This window comes from Podarcis bocagei (assembly GCF_964188305.1).
Source record: "Podarcis bocagei genome assembly, chromosome: 2".
Lineage (NCBI taxonomy): Eukaryota > Metazoa > Chordata > Lepidosauria > Squamata > Lacertidae > Podarcis > Podarcis bocagei.
The window spans coordinates 104,051,417-104,071,283 of NC_138126.1; the positions used below are offsets into that span (position 1 = coordinate 104,051,417).

Here is a 19,867-nt window from a genome sequence, read left to right on the forward strand (position 1 = left end):
GCGTGGGGTGGAGCTACTGCACTAGGTTCCTGGTTCGCTGTTGCTTGCTGGGAGGGATGAGGCAGCAGGCAGTTCGGCGTGGTGCAACTATACAAGCAGTAGTGCCGGCTTGTCTGACCTCCCCAACACCTCTCTTTTCCTTTCATCTCATGGTAGCTCTGCTACATCCAGTGAGCTGCTTCTGCATATCTGTGCATGCACACACAGTATATGAGGGAACAAGGAGGGCATTTCTGCTTCCTAAATATACAAATATACCGTATATAGAATGTAAACTGACAACGCAAACCATTATTTTATTTAACATGTGACAGCTGTACTCAGTAAAGGTGTTCCCTGTATTCACTGTCTTCTTGAAATATGGAAACTATCCTACAGTTCTGGGAACCTATAATCCATGGCTTACCACTGTTTCAGTATATGTTCTCTGGAGTGTGGCTTTGTAGTGCAAACTTGGTTAAGGCAAACTCATTGTAAGAAAGGGCACTAATTTCCCTTCCCTTCATTTCCTACACATGATTCACAGATGATGTACAGGTTTTCTTCTTTGTGATGTGTCATAGTTAAGTGCCTTATATAATTATGGGAGATAAACCACAAAGCACCTTGTTTGAATATTATTTATTTCCTACAAGAGCAATTGATGCAATGCTGTAGAAGTTGTTGGATGACACATTCGAGTTGACTGGCAGTGTGAAACTTACTGTTAGTGATAACATTTCTATCAGAACCCTTAAGTTGCTGGAACCAAGTATGGGGAAGCTGTCCTTCAGGGTGGCCAATTATCATGGATGATGGATGGACGGACGAATGATTTGTCAATTTCAGTTTCTATCAGTTGCTTATCTCCCTGGTGTTAAGTTCAGTTCACTGCATTTCTGCATTGGTTTGCTGCTTTTTTAAAACCGTCCTCATGCAAACTGGTCAGCATTTTAGTGTGCATTTCTTTTAACATACACATTTTTGCCCATTATACACATTTCCCCCCCAAGCAATTTCCCCTAATAGGATGCAATGTTGTATGATTTTGGGGTTAATATATGCCTCTTGGAAACTTCGTACTTGCTGCTCTGAGCTCCTTGGCAAAATGTTAGAATTAGGGTAGATATAAAGCACATTATAGCACTGCAGTGTTACATTTCTTGAGTGTTATAATTCATTTGTTGCCTAGATTAGGACTGGGCTTGTAAAACTTCATAGAGAATTTTGGAAATACAGTGAACCCTCCAGATACAAACTTAATTCATTCTGGGGGTTCGTACGTACCCCAAAAAGTCGGCATCTAGAGGCGCCGCTTCTGCGCATGCGCATGGCACCATAGAGCGCTTCTGCGCATGCGCGCAGGGTGAAACCCGGAAGTATACACTTCCAGGGTTGCCGCGTCCGCAACCCGAAATTTACATTACCCAAAGGTAACGTAACCTGAGGGTTCACTGTAGACACAATTTAGAAACTGAGACACTAGATGCTTGTTAACTTTATTATATGCTGTAAAAACAATACATCTATTTATTTTGTGGTCAAAACATGGCAACTTTTAAAAAGAGAACTTGCACCCCAACAACACTTGATAAGGTAGTGATAGTCAGGAAGTAAATGAGCTGCTGGTCGACCTCTGAATGAATGGCAGTAACCCAGCAAGGGTCTCAAACTCCTTATGCATTAACAATTTCATTTTTTTGTGTATAAATCAGACTATTGGAATCCATGACCTGTAGCAACTCTGGATGCAGAATAGTATTTGTGTATGTAAGTCATCTGAGTGTATGGTTTGTGGAGTGTAGTAGAATGCTCTGAGTCTGGCCCCTTTGAGCAACCATTTTTCCTCTAGCTCCAGCTAGTGAAATCTATTACAGTGGTACCTCAGGTTAAGAACTCAATTCGTTCTGGAGGTCTGTTCTTAACCTGAAACTGTTCTTAACCTGAGGTACCACTTTAGCTAATGGGGCTTCCCTCCGCCGCTGTGGTGCGATTTGTGTTCTCATCCTGAAGCAAAGTTCTTAATCCAAGGTACTATTTCTGGGTTAGTGGAGTCTGTAACCTGAAGTGTCTGTAACCCAAGGTACCACTGCAATAGGGTTTTATTAAAATACAACGTATCTTGCAAGCCTGAATTCTCCACACATGCAACGTAAGGCACAGTTCCTGTTGGTAACCATTCCTGATATGGAAGCCCTAATATTAGCAGCTTATTGCTTTGAGTACAAGGTGACCTGCAGAGAACATCAGAACTGGTTCAAGAGGTGCAGCAGGCCTCTTCCCCTGCCCTCGCAGCCAGCACATGACTTTCTTCTTCCCATTACTCAAGCTGCAGCCCTATTGCTGCCTACCATGTTTCTTATTGTGCACACAGAGGACCTGGAATCCTTGGGTGGCGTTCACATGCGTTTTACTCAGAATAGACCTGTGGAAGTTAATGGACCTAAGTTAGTCATGTTCATGAATTTCAGTTAGTCTACCCTGAGCAAAAATTAGTTGAATACCATCCCTAGTTTTTAGTCAAGCCATAGGTACAAAAATGCAACAGGGTTTGGGTCTCTAGGATAGCTGGTCAAGTGGGTTGGATCTTGGTTTCTCTCTCTACCCCAACCTGCTAAATAAGTTTGTGTTGAAAGGAATTTTGAATTGGCTTCTTAAGAGTTTGGCTCTTCTTCTTTCTTGAAACATCCCTGAATGTTATTCCTTGTCCTAAGGAGAAGATCAGGGTGGTCGTCTTTGCCAGCACAAATGTCTCTGCTCACTTAGTAGCCTGTCAAGAGAACTACTGGAGCAAGGCCATTGCTCAGACTAATCTGAGGATTTAAAGGAAATTCCTGAGCTAACCAGCATTTTTAAAAGTCTGTCTATGTTACTTCCAGACAAAGCACACTACACTGAAATTTCCAAGCTAGTATGTGTTGCCACGAGGAAGTTTTTTTGCCTGTTATGAAATTAATAACCTGCTGATTTGAACACCAGAATGGCAGATGCTCTGCTGCTCCTTGGCATTAGTTGATGGGTTGCATTTGCTGAAGTAAATTACAGTGGTCATGGTCTCAAAAGAACAGGATCCAGAAATGAGGGATAAAAACGCTTCAGGCAGAAAATGAGCTTTATAGTTGCTTGGCCGGCTTCAATTGAGGTGGCAGATGTTTACTCAGCTTATTCGACAGAAGTGTCTTGTCTCACTCTTCCCTCCCTCTCTTGCTTTTAGGGGAATACAACAGTCAGAACTATATTCTGCAGTAATGGCCGGGACGGGGGGTGGGGGTGGGGGTGGACAGGAACAAGAGGTAAAAGGTAGATTGGGATTACAGCAGTCTTATTTCAGTTGTACAGTGGTACCTCGGGTTACATACGCTTCAGGTTACAGACTCCGCTAACCCAGAAATAGTACCTCAGGTTAAGAACTTTGCTTCAGGATTAGAACCGAAATCGTGCTCTGGTGGCGCAGTGGCAGCGGGAGACCCCATTAGCTAAAATGGTGCTTCAGGTTGAGAACAGTTTCAGGTTAAGAAAGGACCTCCGAAACCAATTAAGTACTTAACCCGAGGTACCACTGTACTCCCACCTCCCACACGGGTTAGTAGTAAGAGTTCCAGTTCTACAAAAGGCCATTGGGTTGCAGTGAAAATCCAGATTATGTTTGAACGCTTGTTCTGTAAGAGTTTTTTGGTCCTCCTGAGAGATGGTGATGGTAGTGGGGAGAACCCAGAACTCTTTCTCTTCCTGTGGATAACATGCACGTGATTTTTATAAGGAGCTCAAAATGAACTTGAGAAAAAGCTCTCTCTGTGTGTGGCTTTTCTGAGCGGCATTTTTTAATGTACGCATCCAGGAAAATCCATTCTTAAACTGGAACGTTTCCAGGTGTCTAAACTGCTCCCCAGTGAATTGATCTCATCAAATAATACAGACAATACACTAGAATATTAGTAAAATGGTTGCTAGTATTGGGTGAGGTTATTTCCCAGCCTCCCAACCTTGTTGTTGCTACCATTACCAGGTAAGCTTGGGCTTCTGTTCATGTCTGAAGTACCTTTATCAGGATTAAAAAACCCTTAGCAAGTTCACATGGAAGGAAAACCCATTGTGGATAGGATGCAGTGTTGGTGAATGCTAGTTTTGAATTCCAGTGAATGACCAAAACTGCCCCAGCATCTTTCCCCCCGTTGCATTTTACTTACTTGTCTTGAAGAGTCCATGTGCATGGTATGTTAATATTCTAGGATAGTATTTCAGCAATAGGGAAGTGTTAGGAAAGGAGAATTTGTATGTGACTGGTTGGGTCGTAACTGTGGAAATGCCCAGATGGCTTGTTTTTATTAATTTGTAAGAGAGCCACTGGTCAGTTAGCCAATGTGTTAATTCATTAAAAATGTAGTCAAAGTAGAAAATTAACATTTTTGAAAATATTGAGGAAAATATCCTCCATTGTAGATGCCAACCTATGAAGGAAAAAGAAGACAAACTTCATGCATTAGAGATCACGCAGACTCTTAATATAAAAGTTCCCTGAACTATGCAGTGAACTTGTTGTTCTGTTACTAGGCTGTTTCCCGAGTCCTCTGTTATTTGCCTGTGGCTTTCCTTGCTGCAATATGAAATTTCCATTAGTTCAGGGGTTAGATTCTCAATCAGAAAGCGCAGAATTAGTTCTGCTTCCTACAAAGATCAGTTAGTAAATTCCTCATCTCATTTGTAAGGTGCCATAGTTACAAAGTGATTGAATGACTTCCTGGATGGTAGAGCTAAGGTAGGCAGGAGACTCATTCACGGCTTGTGACACACTTAACAAAGAGCCGTTCTCTTTGGTGATTATGTAGAAGTCTAAAAGTACATAGTTTGGTAACTGGAGGCGAGAGTTCTTCTTCTCCTTGAAACCTCTTTTTGTGGATTGTTTCCCCTCTCTCTCTTGGTGCCCTCAACAGAAAAATATATATATATCATGTATAAAATGGCAATCCTATTGGCTAGCCTTTGAATCTGGCCTGTTCAAATTCTAGGTGAGCTTGGGCTCGATCTTTATCCAGTTGTTTATCAAGTTTCAGCATTTTCTAATGAACTTTGCCATTCTTTGTTTTGATCATGTGAGGGTTAGGGGTGCATATGTCTAAGACCATAAAAATGAGGTCCATAAACCTACCTAAACCTATGTTTTACTTTGCTAGCTAGCAGAAATCCTGTCTACATGTTTAAGGGTCAAGAATAGCAAAGTAAAATGTCCTGGCTGTGGATGCATGCTTTGTTCTTGCACTTTGATCTATGAGCAAGTTACTTAATGAGCTGCTGCTTCAAAAGTTAATTTTTCTGGCGAACAAAAGCACTGGAAAGTCTTTGCTGCAGACCAGTGAGGCGAGGTCTCCAAAGAAAAATAGTCACAGTGCTCAACAGTTTGCCGTTTTTTCTTACCTGCTGCTGAGCCAGTTTGGTGCTTCTGTTATTCACTCATGCATTCAGTCAATTAATTTCTATACCATTCTCTGTAATAAATAACCTCAGAATAGTTTATGGGCAAAAATTATTAAAACACAATATAACAAACTTAAGACTAGTCCTAGAATCCATGCGAACAACAGAAATCAGTCTCCATTACAAATGGGCAACACTGATAAACTGTGCCCAAATATCTTAGTGAACAGACACCTTCCACCCATGCAATGTAGATGCCAGCTGTTTTTCTGACGAGGAGTTCCACAGGTAGAGTGCCACCACAGAACATACATTGTCACCACCTGATGTATCGCCTCCAGAAGGTCCTCTCCTAGAAATCTGAGGGGTCCAGGCAAGTTGATACATGGAGAAGTGCTCCAAGTATTTGGTTCCCAAGTTATTGCCATACAGGTGGTAACCAGTGCTGCTCTCATAAAACAGGTTCTATGGTTAGAATAAGCCATGCCATTCAACACTCTGGTGGCTGTTTGCAGCTTCTGAACAGTCTTCAAGGTAACTCCATGTAGAGTGCATTACAATTTAAATGGGAGGCTACCAGAACATGGGTTACTGGGTCATTCTAGGAAGCACTACAGCAGGAAACTGGCATTCTGTGTCACCTAGGCATCAAGCGACAGAGAAGCACTTCCATACTATAATAATAATAATAATAATAATAATAATAATAATAATAATAATAATAATAATAATAATAATTTATTATTTATACCCCGCCCATCTGGCTGGGTTTCCCCAGCCACTCTGGGCGGCTTCCAAAAGAATATTAAAATACTATGATACATCAAACATTAAAAGCTTCCCTAAACAGGGCTGCCTTCAGATGTCTTCTAAAAGTCTGGTAGTTGTTGTTCTCTTTGACATCTGGTGGGAGGGCGTTCCACAGGGAGGGCGCCACTACCGAGAAGGCCCTCTGCCTGGTTCGCTGTAACTTGGCTTCTCGCAGTGAGGGAACCGCCAGAAGGCCCTCGGTGCTGGACCTCAGTGTCTGGGTAGAACGATGGAGGTGGAGACGCTCCTTCAGGTATACTGGACCGAGGCCGTTTAGGGCTTTAAAGGTCAGCACCAACACTTTGAATTGTGCTCGGAAACGTACTGGGAGCCAATGTAGGTCTTTCAAGACCGTTGTTATATGGTCTCGGCGGCCGTTCCCAGTCACCAGTCTGGCTGCTGCATTCTGGATTAGTTGTAGTTTCCGGGTCACCTTCAAAGGTAGCCCCACGTAGAGCGCATTGCAGTAGTCCAAGCGGGAGATAACCAGAGCATGCACCACTCTGGCGAGGCAGTCCGCGGGCAGATAGGGTCTCAGCCTACGTACCAGATGGAGCTGGTACACAGCTGCCCTGGACACGGATTTAACCTGTGCCTCCATGGACAGCTGTGAGTCCAAAATGACTCCCAGGCTGCGCACCTGGTCCTTCAGGGGCACGGTTACCCCATTCAGGACCAGGGAATCCCCCACACCTGCCCGCCTCCTGTCCCCCAGAAACAGTACTTCTGTCTTGTCAGGATTCAATCTCAATCTGTTTGCCGCCATCCATCCTCCAACCGCCTCCAGACACTCACACAGGACCTTCACCGCCTTCACTGGTTCTGATTTGAAAGAAAGGTAGAGCTGGGTATCATCTGCATACTGATGAACACCCAGCCCAAACCCCCTGATGATCTCTCCCAGCGGCTGCATGTAGATGTTGAAAAGCATGGGGGAGAGGACAGAACCCTGAGGCACCCCACAAGTGAGAGCCCAGGGGTCTGAACACTCATCCCCCACCACCACTTTCTATAAATCTGCTCCATGAAGGGGAGTGCAACCATGTTTAGAACAGGACATCTATCTGCTTCCTGGACATGGGAACTGCCCATCCTTGGTGAGACAAAAAAGAGGGAGAAGAAGGAGAAGACTGAGAGGAGGAAGTGTCAGAACTTGAAGAGGTAGCAAGGATTAGTGAGCTTGGAGAGTCTGTGGCAGAGAGAAGTCCAGAATCAGTCAGAAGCTGAGGCAGGAGAGTGGCATGAGGGAGACCAAGAGGCAGAGACGAAGAAGAAGAGGAGTTTGGATTTGATATCCCGCTTTATCACTGCCCTAAGGAGTCTCAAAGCGGCTAACATTCTCCTTTCCCTTCCTCCCCCACAACAAACACTCTGTGAGGTGAGTGAGGCTGAGAGACTTCAGAGAAGTGTGACTAGCCCAAGGTCACCCAGCAGCTGCACGTGGAGGAGCGGGGCATCGAACCCAGTTCACCAGATTATGAGTCCACCGCTCTTAGCCACTACACCACACTGGCTTGTCAGGCTTGTGAAAAATCACAGGTGTCTCCCCCTCCTGCTGTGACAAGCTTGGTAATGCACAAACACAGTTTCTGATAGCTTGGAAAAAGCCCTGGAAAAGGAGAGGACTTAGGCAGCTATGGGGAGAAGGGACCTTCAGTCACAGCATCTGCTTCATTGGGGCAAGACCTATTGGAGATGAGTTACTGTACTCATTATGCCTGGCCACTCCTGTGTTAATCGTGTTTTGCTAATAAATAGTTATTTCCAATTTGCACAGTGTGATTTACTGCTGGCTCGCTCCTGATATCTTACCAGGGGTCAGTCTCAGTTTCTTGGCCCTCATCCATCTCGTTACTGCCTTCAGGCACTGGACCTGCTTCTCCACAGCATGACCTGATTCTGATGGCAAGGAGGAATAGAGCTAGATTGTCTCCCAGGTATTTTGTCAGGACTTAAGGTATACATTAAAGTGTACTTCCAGTTAGACCCCATGACATAACTCCAACTGTCTTTGGTCATGATGGAATGGCAGTGACTTTTATGCAGAGTGGCCTTTTTATTAATGCAGCCACATTGTTTTCCTTCCAGACTTCCACCCCAATTAGCTCCTAATGGCCATTGGTTAGGGATGATGGGAATTATAGTTCAACAACATCTGGAGGGCACCACATTGGCCATTCATGAAATGCATTGTTACTTTGTAGTTGGTGCATGGAGCTGAATCCTGAAGCCTTTTAGAACTTTGTGTCTCTGCTGATACTGTTTTTAATTACTGTTTGTATATTGCTGTCTTAACTTTGAATTGTATTTATTGCTTTTATTGACTGTTCTGCAGCTTGCCTGGAGAGCATCTTAATTCAGAAAGGGAGGGTATGAATTGTTATCCTTAAACTTAAACGAGTTCTCCAACTGTTAAATGGCACCTTTAAACCAAAATGTATGAACTCTTCTGCTTGGCACACTATGTAATTCTCGTTAGACACTGTTGCCCTGCATTTTCTAGCCTGGCCAAACATAGCAGTATTGAATGTGTTTCTCCTTGTCTGTTTTTACAAGAATGAAATAAGCTAAAGAAGCTGGTGGATGGAAAAACCATTTTCTTAAAAGAGCTCAAACCTTAAATGTGAAGGCAGATCTCAGGGATGGGATATTTTGAAATGAACCAGAAAGGCCTGTGTGCGGTTGATCTTACTCTCACATGTTCTCTGTAAGGAGTAAATATGTACGGTAATTAAATAAATTGCATTATTCGTATATTTACAGTAAATGGTAACAGTTCCACATGTATAACAAGGTGTTAAAATCTGAAATCCCAATATGCTGACACCGCCTAGTAGACAGAACGGGTTAAAAATTTGCTAAGTCGAATGCTTTAATTGCCTATAAAGAATCTCTGTCAGGAAGCCGGTGATGACTATAAAAGAAAAAATGAGGGTTCCTCAATTATTCTTCCTCATCATGAGGTGCTAAATACAGAAGCAGGCTTCTGCCTTGCAGTGCTTTGCCCATCCAGGGCCCTTGTATTCGACTGGAACATGCAGGCATGGTTTAAATGTATAAAATATATAGCAATGTTAGCCAGTCCCCTGCACAATGTTCTGTAGGAGAACTGAGGCGAATACATATAATGAATACAAATAAATACATTTCTAAGTCTGGCCAAATTTAAGTTTGCTATTACTGCCAAACCTTGCTTTGTGTCTACAGATTGAAGTGTTAGTGCCCAATTGCCAGCTGTTCTTATCCTACTTCTTCTGATTTTCTGCTGCTGCTGCTGCTTCCTTATACTGGTTTATGCTTCATTTTGTTTATGCTCTGGCAAAATAGTCATACAGGAGAGAGCTTTGTGGTGTCTGGAATTCCTCTCGTACATAACTGCTGACTTAGAATCCTGGACCGAATTGTAAAAATGCATCCATTGCCTTGCAAAATGTCGTTTGACTTGTTGGCTTGTGTTGTCTCTGTCACATGGCGTGTGTTGCGTGTCTGTGGGAAGATTCTGTTTCCGAGGCTGTATTTCGTAGTATAGTGTGACTCAGCCTCTCTCTTGCATTCACACATGTGTACACAAGGAGTACAAGAACACTTTTAGTCACTTTCTCGGCAGAGTGTTTGAATTGCTAATGCATTGTTTGTTTGTGTGTTTTTCTTTCTTTGTAGACTATAATGGAGCAGTTCAACCCCAGCCTCCGGAACTTCATTTCCATGGGAAAGAACTATGAAAAAGCCTTGGCAGGTAAGCAAAGTGTAATTGTGCATGTTGTTGTCATGGCTGTGGCATCGGGTGGTAGCAGAGGTGTGTGTGTGGGGGGGGAGAGAATGGCAAAATCTTGTTCGCTGAGGTTGGCATTGCTCTTGAAGTTTAGAAAATATGTCAGGAAATGCTCTCGTCTGCCGAAGGCAGCCTGCAAAGCAGCTCTTTGAATTAAGACACAAGCGCATTATCATTCTATGACATGTGAAGCATGAAGGGCTGTCACAAGGCGCACTGCTTAAGAAGCTGTGACATGAAACATCTTCCTTACAATGATGAGCCAGATACAGGCTGCTGATTTACTGACAACTAGATGATAAACACAACTTGTGATTCCACCCTTCTTCCCGTCTCAAATAGCCTCTTTGGATTGCCTAAATAGTAATAATAAAAATCTTCAAACCTATCTTTAATAGCAAAGAAGTTCCAGCACTACACTTCACAGTGTATAGATGTATGTTTCAAAGCTACATTAGCAAATCCCAAATGAGTAAACAAAAAAAAAGGTTGACAATTATAAACCACTCTCGAATGTCCCCTTTGGGGGCAAGGCACTTTGAGAGGGAGGTGGTGGTCGAGCTTCAAGCATGCTTGGAAGAAGCTGAGTTTCCAGATCAATCTGAATCTGACTTCAGGCCCAGCCATTGCATCAAAACTGCTTCGGTTTCCCTGGTGGTTGACATGTGTCAGGGGAGAGATGAAGGGAGTTGAACTCTCCTAATTATTCTTCATCTGCCTGCAGCTTTTGATAATTTGGACCTCAGTACTCTCCTGGACAGACTCCAAATGGTGGTGGTGGTGGTGCACCATTTTGTGATGGTTCTGTTTTTGATTTGGGAGTTTTGTTCCATAGAATAGCTATTAGTGGGGGGTATTACTTTGTGCCATGGGCACTGTGTCATGCTTCAGGGGTGCATTCTGCTCCCATGCTCTTTTAATATTCATATGTAGTTGTTGGGGAGGTAGCATCTGTTCTGGAGCAAGGTGTCATTAACACATGGATGACATCCATTTCTATCTCTCCATACCTTCTCATCGGAAGGCTGGTGCTCAATGGGCTGGGTGTTGATGAGGAAATTGACATTGAATCCAAACAAGATGGAGGTGTTGTGTTCCTGAGCACAGAAAATGGGGATGCAGCCTGTTTTGGATGGGATTGCACTTCCCTTGAAGGAGTAGATCTGCAGGAAATACTCCTGGCTTCAATATTGTCACCAAAGGCTCAGGTGGCCTTGGTGGCTAGGAATGCCTGTTTCCAGCTCTGACTGGTTTACCAACTACAGTCCTGTTTGGACTTGGCCACTGTACTCATCCTCTGGTAACCTCCAGATTGGATTACTGCAGTACATTCTACTTGGGGCTGCCCTTAAAGACTCTTTGGAGACTGTCTGCCTCATTCTGGACCAGTTGCAATCTAGTATGACTGAAAAGAGTCATATCACACCTGACCTGAAGCACCTGTGCTGGTTGCCTATTTGTGTTTACATTAATGTATAAAGCTCTAAATGACTTGGGGTCCCAAATAGCTGAAGAAACTTCTCCCACATCCACCAGTTTTGGTGTCAAGATGGGTGGAGGAGCACTTGTTGGTAATGCTGCCATCCGCAGAGGTGTATGTGGCAGCTCAGAAATTGTGGAATTCTCACCCCCTAGTGAGAGTCTGGCACTGACATTACATCTTTTGTTGGGTATGCCTGTTTACTCTGACCTTTGGAAGCGGAGTATGAATTTTTAGTTGTCTTCCCCATGAATTTTGCTATTAGTTGTATCTGTTTTGTGGTTTTATTTTATAGACTGTATTTTAGTTAATGTAACCTGTGCTTGGGACCAAAGGATGAGTAAAGAATTGGAAAATAAATAAATAATAGAAAGTAGAGCATTCCAATTTTTAGGCAAAGGCTTTCATCCAGTTTAGTTAATAATGACTGACTTGTTGGTGCAGACTTGATCCATTGGCTTCATCGGGAAGTCTAAGGCTATAATTAGGCACTTGAATCCCATTGACTCCAGTATCTACTTAGCAGCCTATCTGTATGCAAATGTAACTGTGGCATGAGCTTTTGTAGGCAAGATCCTGCTTCATCAACCATATCTTACAAAGTTGACTCTTTAAAGCCAATGCCTTAATTCAAACAGTCGAGTCTTTAAGAAGTCACAGGATTCTTCCATCCAACACAGAATAACACAATTAAGAACCACTTTTAATCATACAATAGGCAGCAAAAAAAACCCAAACAAACAAAAACCAAAGAACAACAACACCAGGTTTTCTTTCATATTTACATTTCACAGGGAACTGCAGCCAATCCCACCTGCATGCTGAGTGTATCTGTATGACACACAGATTCTTCCAAACACTTGTCCGTCACATTCAGATTGTACGTTTTTAAGTGAACACTGAAAAAAATCTTAAGGGCAAAACCAGAGAGTTATGTGAAGTGGTATTTTCTCATGGACGGTGTTTTGTTTTGTTTTACCTTCTGCTTGGCAATTTGCCCAAAAGTTAGTAGATTTGTAGGCGCTGTCGTGCTCCTAATATGCCTGCTTTCCTGCCCAGGCTGCTTCAGCTGGCCCTAGGCAGGTGTGGAAAATCTCCTACATGTTTCGGCCAACGTCATTTGTTCAAACCAAACAAGAGTTTGGTCAGCCATGTACATTATTTCTCTTATGTATTTGTGCTGCTAGCTTTTGTGTCCCGTAGTGCAGGTAGGCTACTTTCATCCCTCCCACCCCCAGGGACTTGAGCTAGCAAGCAGAACTTAATTGCTTCTTGCTTTTTAATAGTTGCTAACACCTGAACCTCGATAAAGCCCTAGGGGAAAGCTTTCCCTGAAAGCCTTTCCCCCCTTTTAGATGGCCTGAGGATCCCTTTGGCAACTTCACTTACTGTCTCTGCCTGCTTGTTTAAGTGCAGCAGCAATTCAGTAACATTCCTGGGATTTCCCCACCACCAACCACCTTAAATAAAAAGAATAACTATCTCATGAGTCAGCTATGTGAGCATTGCATCACTTGAGCGAGACTTAAGGGAAATGTTCTCAAACCAACTGCAGCACATTCTGTACAACAGGAGTGCCAGCTTGGCCCTGCGACCGTGGGTGCCCAGGGCATGCATGGCCCTGGCACCAAAATTTGTGGGTGCCTGGCCCCTTCAGAGGGGGAATTTTGTGGGTGCTCAGGCACCCAGGGTCCCAGGGAGTTGGCGCCTATGCTGTACCACATGGAACTGCTTTGCACATGCCTTGCACACGCTTTGGACTGATCTGCAGTCTCCAGTGGTTTCTCAAGGAAAAAAAGAGGTACTGGGTGTCTTTAGCCTGCTTTTGAAATCCAGTGCTACTCAGTAAAGAGTCAAACTCCACACATTCTCAAGGGTTGCACTCCCTTCTCTTATTACCATTTCACGGGCTTCAAGGCTGTGTCCTAGCATTCACAAGAAGCTGAATGAATGAAGCCCTGGTCGGAATCATGCTCTGGCAATCTTTCTGCTAAAATGGAAGCTTATATTAAGAAGAACCCCACCAACCTCTTGATATGCATTTAATTATCTTGAGGTTGACCCTGAAAAGTTGTTAAAAGGAGATCAAAATGTTACCTAAAGAACGCTGACAGAATTTGAAGTGTCGTGGTTTTCATCAGGGAGTCATGGCCCATAGCTGATTTTACAGCACTGTATAAAATACTTTGAAATATAGCCCAAGTGTTACACACCTTGGAATGAATGAAAAGCAACTCCATAGTGGCCCTGTTGGTTTGGGTTAACATAAAAGTGTTACATACACCCACCCACCCCCCAAAATAACATATTTGTAAGGGTAGGATTTGTGTGCCCAACACATAATGGGCTGGTTCACATCACGTGTCATGGTAAACTGTGTTTTTTAGCTTACCATGATTAAGCATCATGCTAGTACATACTGCTGAATTGTTCCCATTTTGCTCTGCTCTGCTTGGAGACGGGAACAACAAACCACGAGTCTTGACTCAGTGTTGCATGCAAACCAGCACTTGTGGTTCGTTTCTCTCCAAACAAAGCATGAGCAGAACCCAAGTTTTGTTCTTGGCTTACCACTCATGGTTTGAGAGAAACAGACCACAAGAAGTAGTTCATACATAACGCTAAGCTAAATCTTGAGGCTTCTTTCTCCTGGCTCCAGAGAGTTCAGAGTAAAACAGGAGCAATATAGCAGCATTTACTAGCACACGTAGCACATTCATATAAACCGTGGCTTATATTTAAGTGTGAAGAAGCCTAGGGTTTCCACGTGCGCAGTGGGACTTCCCTCTCCCCTCTCTGCACCCTGTGCTCTCCTGATATTAGCTATGGAGGATTCAAATTCCAACTTTTAATCTTAAAAAAAAAATTATGGTTGGGGTGTTCTTTAGCTCACCTGTGATTTTAGTTCTCTGTGATTTGATTATGGCTGAAGTTTACTCCCTATCTGGTTCTAGTTTGTGCTTTGCCTTTTTCTTCTTCTTCTTTTTTTAAGGGTTGTACTAAATGGCATTATAAGGATTTAATGGTTTAAATTGTTAACATCCTGTTGTTTGTATGTTGCCGAGAGAACCATGGTGTGGGGAGACTTAAAACAAAATGACCAAATAAATAATATAATAAATGCTGCTGAAAGCTATTCTGATAAGTGCAAATAGATATTATTATCTGATATGTCTTGCATTTTAAGAGAAATAAACTCGTTGAAGACTGAAACACAGAGTGCAAATTTTAAAGTAAATAAAAGGAAATTATGGTTGGTTTAGTAATGTTCTTGTTGCAGAGGCTGTGAATTTGGCATTGAGCAGGCACTCAAGAAGAGTGCCTGCTCCAAACTGCTCTTCCCCCAGCCACCCTTAATCACCATGCAGGTAGTTGCTGGTGCTGGTGCTGGTCCAAACAAAAAGCAATGGCACACCTAGGAGGCACAGGGATGTGGCACTAAGGCCCACTTGAAAGTAGCCCAATGCCCACTGGGTGGATCTTGGCACACTCTCTGAGAAATGCTGCTCCAAGACAAGGAAGTGGGTTAATACGGTATCCATTCTTGAGAACTAACTCTTGCAATCTTTGTTTCGTTTGCTTCGGTTTTTGATAAATGCATTCTATCTGCAGATCTCAACTCTGTAATCTTAAAGGCCATTCCATTTTCTCCTGCTCTCTTGTCTCTTGATCTGTATCCTTATGAAACACAAGCAGTTTAATCCAGTAGCACTTGCTAGAACATGTAGTTTTGAGGTGTTAAACAAAATCTATGCAATGTGTTCTTGTGATTAAGTGGAACCCCCTTCTTATCTGATTAAAGTGACGTGTGCAATTGGAATGTCAACAAACGAGCTAAAACGCTTGAGCTGCATTTGAAAGTCAAGTGATAGCTGGCTACTTAGTAAGATTTTTGGAGGCTTGATAAGCTAGTACAGTGGTACCTCGATTTTCGAACGTAATCAGTTCCGGAAGACGGTTCGAGTTCTGAAACGTTAAAAAACTGAAAACTCAACAGCCGACAGCTAGGCCTTAGGATCTTTTACTCAGTGGAAGCCACATGGTATGTTCGACTTCCGGGGCATGTTCGAAAACTTAAGCATTTACTTCCGGGTTTACAGTGTTCAAAAATCGAAATGTTTGTCAACGGAGACGTTCGAAAACTGAGGTACCACTGTATTGTTAAAGATGTGTCTTCTCCCAGAATAAAAATTCAGGTTTATACCAAGATAGTGGTCTATAATCAGAATAACCTTCTCTAATCTTGCAGATTAGCCTGGGAGAAATAATGCAAGATCTTGATGCAGAGCCCATATTTAGGCTTTTGCATCTCTCCACCGTCCCACACCCAACCCCATCAGATTCTTGTGTTGTCCTATCCTGCTCTAAACACAATACCTTTTGCCCAAACTACCACTTTCTATGTTGCATTCCACATTATTCGTGTGTCAAAATTCCCTCCACTCTTGTAAGATCTGAATTAGCTCATGAGAGTTTTATCTGAATGATTATACAGTGAAGCTTCTTTCATTTCAGTGACAAAAATTGTTATGTGACACAAGCTGAAAATTTCACCTTGATGTGGTAGTGTGTGTCCAAGAAGCTCTTATTGGAGTTTGAACATTTCAGTATTATGTCATATGGTCAAATCACTCCATAATGCTTGGAGGTTGTTTGGAGTGCAAAATTTGAAGCTCAGCTATAGAAACTGGCTAGGGAGGGGTTGGACCCTTGGATTGCAAAGGAATCAAAGGTGTGCTAAAGGAGGATAAGATTACAGAGAAGCTGAATGAATTATTTGCATCTGTCTTCACAGTGGAAGATATAAGGCAGATCCCTGTGCCTGAATTAACTTTTGCAGGAAGGAAGTCTGAGGGACTGAAGGAAATAATGGTGACAAGAGACTAAGTTCTAGGCCTAACGGGCAAAATAAAAACTGACAAATTGCCAGGTCCAGGTGGCATCCATCCAAGAGTTCTCAAAGGAGTCAAATATGAAATTGTTGATCTTCTGACCAAAATAAGTTAGCTTGTTCCTAAGACTAGCCTCCATACCTAAGAGCTAGAAGGTAGCCAATGTAATACCAGGTTTTTTTTTTACATAAAAAGGGATCCAAGGGTTGGGGTTCCTGGAGATTGCAGACTGGTTAAGTTAACGTCTGTCTTCAGAAAACTGGTGATGTATTGTTAAAGGTAAAATAACCAAGCATACAGAAGAACAAGCTTTTGCTAAAGCAGAGCCAGCATGGCTTTTGCAAAGCTAAGTCTTGTTTCACTAAGTTATTGGTGTTCTTTGATTCTGCCAGATTTTGGTGACAACACTAGCATTTAGATGGTGCAACAGGACTTGACAGCAGTTTATAGCTGGGAATTCCGTATTTAGCAAGTACATTCAAATAAATGAAACATTTTCTGTTGTGTTATCCCTGAAGCAACAATGGAGGTAAAAACGTACATGGCAATAATATACATGTGTTTCGATTTCTAGGTGTGACTTTTGCAGCAAAAGGATACTTTGATGCTCTGGTTAAAATGGGAGAATTGGCCAGCGAAAGCCAAGGATCTAAGGAACTAGGTAAGTCAAGTACCACACTCACTGCTGCCATGTGGCTCTCAAAGGTTTAGCCAACTGTCAACGCTGCCCTTGGGCTGAAAAAAGGTAGCCACTTTGGTTAAAAGCTTGAGATGATGTTTGCTAAAAAGGGAAGGGTGAACTCACAACACCTCTTTGTCTTCTCTAGGGAAAGAGCAGCCCTCATTATTCATAAGGGGTGAGAGGAGTTCTAAAATATCCTCAGGTGTTGCCTGTGTATTGCTTAACGTGAGCTGTTACACCCCTTTCTCAAACATGCAGGTTTTGTATTCTTAGGTTACACTCTCCTGTGGAATATGGATTCCATAAATTATGCTTAAGTGACAGGATGGATGTTTATTTGCACATGAGATGCAAAATACCCTAATTCATTTCCATCTGTTTGAAGTGCATCCTGTTCAAGGCACTAGATACAAGACATTGGCATTTTAGAGTCAGAGGGGTTTTCCATAAGCCTGAGATCCAAATCAGGACCATGATCATTGCAGGAAAAATATAAATGTGTCTGCAAAGTCAACCAAATTTTTGGCTCCACCAGCCAATCACGCTTGACATGACTTGATCGGGCATTCAGATAAAACTCCTTTATTTCACTGAGGCCCTTCTCTAAGGAAGCAGTTTGGAACCAGGTTAACTGAAGCACCTCTTGCACCTGCATGAACTGGCCTTCCTTTGAGATCAATGCCAGAGGTCCTGCTTGCTGGTCCACATTTCTTAAGATCAGTTAGACTGGTGAGCAATTTGGACAACATGCCAGTTAAGCATCTTTAATCATGGTTTGGTGTAGCGTTTGAGTTGAGCTAGTGTGAGCAATCCCCAGTATTTCATAAATGTGTTTACTTTGCCTGAAATATCATAATTGCAGGTGCAGGAATATTTTTTCTCTCTGCAATAAACATTGTTTTATTGGTCTCATGCTGGTGAGTAGATCAAAAATAAAAATCCACTTTATGAAAAACAACAACATGGCAGTACTAGTTGTGGGCTAATATTGGGAGTCTTATGCAGTTTAATTTACGGTCTCTTGCAAAATTTTAAAACTGCTTGTGCAAGCCTTATGATAATACTCTAGTGCTATTATACATACATAATCTCTCCACAACTTGGTTCATAAGCACTCCTCTTTCTTGGAAAAGGAAATGGGGTATTAATTGCCCCCCTAAACGATTTCCTTCATGCTTACCTAATCTAAAGATAGATGAAAGTAGTAGGCTGTCCTTTAACACGCCACATTTTTGCTTGTAGAGAAGTTTTAGCCTTCACTGCTGCAGAGTTAATCACAGAACTTATGCTAACGCCCTAACTTTGGTGGAACATTTTCCCCTTGAGGTTCAGCTCTCATTAACATCGGCTGTCATTTGGCACCAGCTGTAGACCTTCCTCTTCTGTCCAGCCTGTGGGTGAAGAGATCTTTCGCTTAGGCTAGGCAATTATAGTTCTTATTCTGATGAGAGTATTTGATGACTTGTTGTATTGTGCTTTTATGTTTGTATATTTAAAATACTGTCATCCGCCCTGAGGTCTTTTGACAAACAGTGGTATATACATTATTTTTAAAAATAGCCAAAGTGCCCCCCCCCGCCATTGCTTAAGCAATGACAACTCTGTCAGTTCCTGGGAACTGCAGGGTCACCTGTGAATAATAAACACTTAGGTTTTATTTCTGGGGAAGTGGCGCTTCTGATGGGCTGCCACAATAACACCTCTATGTTCCTTGCGATGTATAGATGTGGGGAAAATCTGTTTTTGGTTCTCTGTGAGTGTTACTTTTGATACATAGGTGGGACTCAGACAAATGCTAATAAAACACAGGGCCTGAATATCCTGATACCTGTGCATACTACATGGAGGTGTTTTTTTGGAAATGCAAGCATGTATCAGGACATGGCAGTTTCACACAAGCCCTGAAAAGTCAGACATCTTGCTAGATGTTTTGCTGTTCCAAGTAAATTCTTGTTGGCGTAATGAGAGTTTGTTTGGGTTTTTCTGCAGCCTTTCTAATCCCCATCAAGCAACCACCCACGTTTTAATTCCTTCCTTTTTGCTCCGTTTCCAAATTCCCCCTCCCCAATCAGTCTTAAGTAAATGTGCACAGCCTGCATGATTTGTACCGTAAAAGTAACAACACAGCCTTCTGGCTCCAATAAACTCAGGTTTGCTGAGTATTTGGGGAATCATCCTGAAGTGAAGGCTGTTAGGACTCTAAAAGTCTTTCCAAAACCTTAGCTAATCTGATATTCATACAATGTGCTCATTTTGCCCCAAGTCAACAGCTCACTTGGGTTCAATCGCAGCCATGTGCACATAGACGGCATCCCCTGCACAGAGCAACAGAGCCAATGTTGTTGTCATCTTGCCCTGAAGGAGCCCTTTATCTACTTAAATACACCCAGTAGAGAAAAATGCCAGTTCTGTGTCCTTTTGCGCTTGCCTTTTTATATGGAGTAAAGAATCTAAGTGTGTTTCTCTTTTCTGCCTTGAAGAAATCTGAGAGATAATGCATGGCTTGCCATTAGTTGCAGATCCTCGAAGGAACAGCGGATTTTACATTTTGCTCCGAGGCATATCTGTAGAATTTGGGATGCTAGCTAGCTAGCTGCAGATTATTATTATTATTTGCATGGTTCTGAAGTGCTGTGCTTGCTTAGGTTTGCATTCCTTCCAGCATACTTAAACATGTCAGACATTGTGCATGCTGAACTATTCTTGGGTTGTTGTTTTTTTGAGATTTTATTTAATATGGCTGCAATCCTTTGCCGACTTTGGAAGTAAGGATGCAGCAAAACCCCTGTATAACCTCGTTGCATATGAAAGACTGTGGATGTGTACCAGTCTTGTTTAAT

General features: G+C 42.6%; 1 protein-coding gene across 4 annotated transcripts in view; it reads left to right on the forward strand.

Annotated features, from left to right (window-relative positions):
• Positions 1–19,867, forward strand: part of BAIAP2 (BAR/IMD domain containing adaptor protein 2) — a 136,362-nt gene that overhangs the window by 28,909 nt on the left and 87,586 nt on the right. For all 4 annotated transcript variants that reach the window (XM_081180892.1, XM_081180891.1, XM_081180893.1 and 1 more), the window contains exons 2-3: positions 9,862–9,937; positions 16,920–17,006. In XM_081180892.1, the coding sequence (XP_081037018.1) occupies positions 9,862–9,937; positions 16,920–17,006 (163 nt within the window). The remainder of the gene's footprint in view (positions 1–9,861; positions 9,938–16,919; positions 17,007–19,867) is intronic.